Source organism: Henckelia pumila, chromosome 3 (genome assembly GCF_033568475.1).
Source record: "Henckelia pumila isolate YLH828 chromosome 3, ASM3356847v2, whole genome shotgun sequence".
In the NCBI taxonomy this organism is placed as follows: Eukaryota; Viridiplantae; Streptophyta; class Magnoliopsida; order Lamiales; family Gesneriaceae; genus Henckelia; species Henckelia pumila.
Window position 1 is genome coordinate 140,174,500 of NC_133122.1, and position 6,843 is coordinate 140,181,342.

Consider the following 6,843-nt stretch of genomic DNA (forward strand, 5'->3'; position numbering starts at 1 on the left):
CTCAATCAACAAAACAAACAAAAATCCAACAAAATCTCAAACCCATTTTTGAAATAATGCCTCAAAAATCATATAAAATCCAAACTTCGTTCTTTTTCCAAACCGACTTCGAATACACGATCTATGCTAGCTCAAGCACAACATACTCCAAGATTATCAAATTCTGACAACCAAACACAATCAAAGTTCGAGGATCGTAGCAAAACTTACGTCAAAACGAATTCCTCGTAGCGGTGATCGTGAATCTCGACTCGGAATCAAAATCTAACGTTCGGATCGTGCGAATCAAACAAATAAAAAGCTTGAGGAATCGCCTTTCATGGCTTCCAACAGTACGTACGAAAAAGAGAGGAAGAGAAGAGAAGGAATGATGTGATTTGATGGCCAACTTGCATGATAATATAAATAAAATCCCATCTTTGCATTTCAGTCCTTTAATTCTACAAAGTTTGCTAAATGACCCGTGCGAAATAACAAAACGGCCCTCAACCACTGAAAACCCTGATTAACTAAATTAAATTCAATTATAATAAAATCGGAGCATTACAAGTATCCTTGGTGTAGTGCTTTCCCTGCGAGAGCTCTGCCAGCTAAGCGATTTTCACATATTCCTTCATGAATTTCACGGAGCACGTAGTTTCCTTTGGCTGGCGTTAGACACTTAAGGTAAGGTGAAGAGAAACCTCTTTTATACAGTTCTCCATCAATGGTTGTGAACCGAGCAGCTCTCACTCTAAGTTTTCGAGCTTCGACTTGGTTAAAAGGTAGGTTACCCTGCCTCAAATAATCGATTATTTCATCTTTCCAACCAGGTTCTTTGCTGTCCGCACAGAAGATTGTAACATCACTTCCATCAGTTTTTTCCTTGCCATATTTTAGGAATGTAATTTTTCTATTATCAATGTTGGCCAAGGAGCTTGCTAACTTGGCGAGACGCTCAGCTGACTCATTTTCCGCTCTAGGTATCTGCTTTATATCGTAGCTGTCTAAACGCGAGAGAATCTCATTCACTTGAGTGAGGTATTCAAGAATTTTATCTTCCTTCGCTTCATAATTTTCATTAACCTGACTGACGATAAGTTGAGAGTCACTGTGTATCGTCAGTTTTTTTGCTCCGACCGACAAGGCCAATTTAATTCCCATGATGAAAGCTTCATATTCTGCCTCATTATTCGTTGCAGGGAATAGAAATTTGATGGCATATTGAAATTTATCTCCTTGTGGGCTCTCCACAACTATACCTGCACCGCTTCCTGTAGAGGTTGATGACCCGTGACATAAACCATCCATGTTTGGGTGGAGCTTTCTTCTTGAGTTACTGTCATCTCTACTAAAAAATCAGCCAGAATTCGTGCTTTAATCGCTGGACGCGGGCGATATTCAATTCCATATTGGCTCAATTCGACAGCCCACTTAACCATTCTTCCTGATGCTTCAGGACTCGAGATAATTTTTTTGAGAGGATAATTGGTGAGTACAATTATTGGATGAGACTGAAATTAAGGACGTATTTTTCTTGCTGCAGTTACCAAAGCCAGTGCCAGTTTCTCAACCTTTATATATCTTAATTCTGCTCCGTGTAAAGTTCGGCTGATATAGTACACTGGTTTGTGCTCACGTCCTACTTCAGATACTAATACTGCACTTACCGCCTCCGTAGATATTGCTAGATAAATCAGCAGGGTGTCACCCTCCTTTGGTTTTACCAACAACAGCGGAGAGGTCAGATGTCTTTTCAACTCATCAAATTCTTGCTGACACTCTTCTGTCCATCAAAAACCTTTTCCACTCCTCAACAGTTTGAATAATGGTAACCCTTTGTCTGCAGATCTTGAAATAAACCGGTTGAGGGCGGCCAAACGTCCTGTTAATTCCTGGATGCCTTTCACACTTTTCGGAGGATTAATGTTCAAAATTGCTTTAATTTTTTCAGGGTTGGCCTCTATTCCTCGTTCTGACACCATGTAACCAAGGAATTTGCCTCCTCGTATGCCAAAAGTGCATTTGTTCGGATTGAGCTTCATCCTGTATTTTCTGAGTATACTGAAGCATTCCCCAAGATCTTTCAAGTGATTAGATGTTTGGGTACTTTTGACGAGCATGTCGTCTATATAAACTTTCATGTTATTTCCGATCAAGCGTTCGAACATGGTATTTACCAGACATTGATAGGTAGCTCCAGCATTCTTCAGCCAAAACGGCATTTTCTTGGTCTTCTGGTGCTAGACCAATCTCATTGTATCCTTGATACGCATCAAGAAAAGTGAGCAGCTCGCATCCTGCTGTCGAATCGACTAACAAGTCAATTCGAGGGTGTGAGACCTCAGTTCTAAACATCTACTTAACTCGGATTGAACAAAAATTGTAAGAGTGGGTGCCCAGTGAGCCAACTGTGTGGCTATGGGCTTTGTTGACTCTTTGTATAAACAATCTTTTGTTTAATATTATTTACACTTTTATGGCAATGACTTTATATTACTTCATATTGTTATATTATGATATACTATTGTTGTTTTGATAAAGACCTTGAATATACTATAGTGTATGTAAGATGTGGTAGAACATGGAGATGTCTATCATGAAATACATCTTATAGTCACTGTATATTCTAAAACCGTTCCTAGTCGATTGAGCCGTCCGATAATAAGGATAAGGATCGCTCGAGTTTGAGACTAGCATTTGCGATGCGGAGTACCACGTTTCATTGGTAGGGAACATGGAGATGTTCGAAGCATGCAAATGGATATTCATAGGATGAATAGTCGAACTACCCTATCCGGACTTTCCAAGTGGTTATCACTTATCGAGTGGATAAAGTCCGCGGTTTTGGTTGTACACCATTAGTCCTTACGACTTGAAACATCATGGAGACTCTATATGCTAGTACTGTGCTTTGACTCGTTTACCGACTCTGAGGGGGTCATCAGGTGTCGAGATTGGGTACAGTTACGACACATATAGGAGTCAATGCATTGTTGTCAAGGATTCACCACATACTTGCGAGTGTGGATATCCTATGCGATCTGAGGAGATATTAGTGTGACAAATCTCTGGCCAGAGTACTTGATGTGATTTAAGAAATGGTTTCTTAGTAGCACATGCGATGTCACTAATTTGATCTTCAAGATGCATTGCATAGTTATCGAATCTTGAGCGACTCTCGATATACCAATGGTTGTTGATTCGATCGGGATATATGGATGAAGGGACCGTACTGTACGCTAACCAAAATCTACTGGTTCTTGTAGGCACTATCAGTGATACCTAGGGAATCATGGGGCGATGTTGCTAGGCGCTTTACCATGATTCGTTGGGCAAGTCGGAAAGTGTTGTTCCGAGTCACAAGGAGTTGTGAGCCCACGGCTAGCTGTATCCCTGAACCATTGAGGGTCACACAGTGTAATGGAGTTTTAATCCCCGTTGAGATAGTTAAATTTAAAGAGTTAAATTTAATGAACTAAGGAGTTGGACTTCTTAAATAAGAGTAAGGGAGTAGGATTTCCTAAAATGACATAGGGATGGACATTTTTGGAAACCACTGAATTCGGATTCAGGAAAATTTATTTTGACTTTAAAACGTGCAGAATGGTTTCTGTGCACATTGGTGAAATCGTTTCATCAATCGGAGTCACGATGAATTTTATATTAATTTCTGAACGAGCGGGCTTTGCTTGTCGGGCCCCAGCTTATGACTAATGGGCCCTAAGGTGTTAGTGGCCTGCATTATAAATAAGTTATTTCAGTACAAAAATTACACACAACAGGTCATTATTTTGAGAGCAATTTTCGAAAACCCTACCCTCTCTCTCAAACATATTTCGGCCGCCCCCTTGCTCTGCCCGAGAAATTCCGGTCTGTGATTTTGAATCGCAGTAAGGAATAACGAATCAAATTCGTGTATTCTCTTCGCAGAAAACTTCTGATAGATTTTCTAGTGCAATCTATCAGAGGGATTAAACCTCTGTTCGTGGACCTGATTGAAGGCGTTCATCGGTTCCAGGGAGAGACAACAAGAGCAGAATTGTTCTGTTGGTGTCCATTAATCTCGTTGCGAGATTTGAGGTAAAATTTATTTAATTGTTATTTAAATTTTACACACACGTAATTCAATCGATGAACGGTTGATACCCATACCATGGAAACGTTCCATGAAAAAAATTTTAAACTTCCGCTGCACGGGTATCAATCGTAATTGGTCTGGGAACTCGCCAGTTTTCCAACAGTGGTATCAGAGCCAGGTTGCTCAGATCAATCGATTGAATAATCAATTGTACAAAATTTTTGAGTCTCGGTTTATGAAACAAAATAATATTTTTAATAAAAAAAAAAAAATTTTTTTTTCGGGGCAAAACCCGGGCAGCGATTGGATCGCTGCCCGGTGGGGCAGCAATTGTTGCTGCCCCGGGCGGCGCACGGCGCCGCCCAAAGGGGGCGCACAGCGCCGCCCAAGGCGGCGACCGTCGCCGCCCAGGGCGGCGCACGGCGCCGCCCAGGGCAGCGCTGTGCGCTGCCCAGCGCAGCGCTGGGCGCTGCGCAGGGCAGCGCTCGGCGCTGCCCAGGGGCGGCGCTCGGCGCCGCCCAGCGCAGCGCACGGCGCCGCCCAGGGGCGGCGCCAGGCGCTGCCCTAAGGGGGCAGCCGGGCTGCCCCGGCCCGCGCCCCGGGTGCGGGCCGACCCGGGAGTGTCCCGGGTGGCCCGCGGGAAAAATTAATTTTTAATTTTTTATTAATTTTAATATTTAAAATTTTATTTTTGGTCCGGTCAAAAATTGTTTTTGATTGGTTCACGAGATTTCGGATCGAATTGTTCGAGTCCGTAAATTTTAAAATTGATTTTGGATAAATTTGAATTTTTGGAAAATTTTAATATTTTATCCGTAAATTGAATTTTGAAATCAATTATTTTGGTACAATTGATGATAAGATATGATCTTATGATATATTAGATAAAATATGATTTTATTTGTAAAATTGGATTTTATAGATAAAATATGATTTTATTTGATATGGAGATAAAATATGATTTTATATGTGAAATGTGATTTTATATATAAAATATGATTTTATCTTGTTTAAATTTGAATTGCCACAGCATGTTATCCAATAAATTAATTTTGAATTAAATGTTATTGGATAAGGATGATCGATTGCCATGACCAATTTTGTAGGTGTATGTTAGGAATTTACATTTTGTCTTTATTGTTGTTGGTTTTATTAATGGGCCTGGTTTATGGCCCGATATGAATGTCATATGTAATAAAAGTGGGCTTGGTTTATAGCCCGTTCCCACCCCTAAAAATGTATCCCCTACTTGTCATTGTTATTTAATTGTAAATACATTAGATTTAGTGGGAGATCAAGATTTGAAGATGGTGGGCCGGCAGACAATGAAGACTGAAGAAATGTAAATTGGAAGCATATGTAATAGGATTGCATTTGCATACTGCATATTACCTAGGATTGGACTAAGACCCGTGATTGGCAACACGGGTCAATTAGAAATGGAATCGATCATCCTATATAATATGTGATATTATGATTGTATGCATGTTTAGACATAAATTGCGTGAATCCGGCAATGCATGCAATAAATTAAAAATGATGAGACAAATATTTTTATAAATAAAATCCCTCATTTTAAATATGATTTAAAATTTATATCAAGATAAATAAAGGAAATTTAAATATTGTTTAAATGTTCCTACCTTCCATCAACGGTCAATGTATGTGATGCTACCCGCGGATACGGTCCGGCTCATATAATTGGGGGGGCCCGTTCGTCGGAAAGCTGTACATTGGATCGACAAATGTTGTAAGTTGGGTGGAACTCCCATGGGATCGGCTCATATTATTGGGGGATCCACATGGCGACCGTCCATCACAACTTAATATTGATGGGTCATCTTGACATGTCACTTTAAACGGCGTCATATTATTGGGCCCTTATTGGACATGAGGTAAATACATGGGGGTTGCTTTGGAAGCAATTGGGCTCTACCTTTTGAGAATTATGGTTGGCTGATATTATTCGGGACCATAAGTTTGTCAATTGGACTCCATATTCTCACTAAGGAAAAAGTTTCCCGTTTTCACTAGAGGGTGGTGAAATCGTTAAAATAGTGGGAGTGAGATTCATAAAATTAAATTCGCCTATTTTATGTCTTAGTAAATTGTTAAACAATCATTGATATATGTCTGTTTTTCCTTTTCAGTATTTCATACAATGAATTCGCGAAATCCTTTATTCTCGATCCTCGAACAAAACAAGCTGACTGGCGCCAACTATACGGAATGGTTCCGGAAGTTGAAGATTGTCTTAACTTCGGAGAAAATGCTCTACGTGTTAGAGAAAGCACCTCGAAGGAAGCACCAGCTGACATAAGTCCGGAGGAATTGGCCAAACTTGATGCATGGTGTGACCATGACATCAAGACCAAATGCTATATGCAAGCCTCGATGTCTGATGAACTCCAGAGGCGATTTGAGGACACGGTGAATGCTGCTGACATTCACACGCAACTCAAGGAACTTTTTGGGGCTCAGTCGAGGGCTGAAAGGTTCTCTACTGTTAAGGAGTTGATGACGTGCCGCATGCGTGAAGGGACTTCGGTCCGTGATCATGGGGTACGAGTGATTTGGCTCATACAGAAGTTAGCGACCCTTGATTTGGTGTTGGAGCATGAACTCAATGTGGACTTGCTGCTTCTATCTCTTCCTTCTTCATTTGATGGATTCGTGATAAATTTTAATATGAACAAGATAGAGGCCACCCTTGAAGAGATGGTCAATATGCTCGTTACATATGAATCCACACTTAAGAAGGATAAGCCAGCTTTCTTGGTGGG

At 40.7% G+C, this 6,843-nt stretch overlaps 1 protein-coding gene across 1 annotated transcript; it reads right to left on the minus strand.

Moving 5' to 3' along the window:
• Positions 1-543: 543 nt before the first annotated feature.
• LOC140889624 (uncharacterized) lies at positions 544-2,204 on the minus strand. The gene is made up of 2 exons (XM_073297343.1): positions 1,781-2,204; positions 544-1,253 (listed from the first exon to the last, which is right to left on the minus strand). The coding sequence occupies exons 1-2, from the start codon at positions 2,202-2,204 to the stop codon at positions 544-546; spliced, it is 1,134 nt and encodes a 377-aa protein (XP_073153444.1).
• Positions 2,205-6,843: the final 4,639 nt, after the last annotated feature.

Excerpts from the sequence above, each read along its gene's own strand:
- LOC140889624 (XM_073297343.1), bottom strand. The coding sequence starts at position 2,204 with ATGCCGTTTTGGCTGAAGAATGCTGGAGCTACCTATCAATGTCTGGTA. Across the intron at positions 1,254-1,780 it reads ACTGTTGAGGAGTGGAAAAG|GAAGCGGTGCAGGTATAGTT; the intron begins GTTTTTGATGGA and ends CAACCTCTACAG.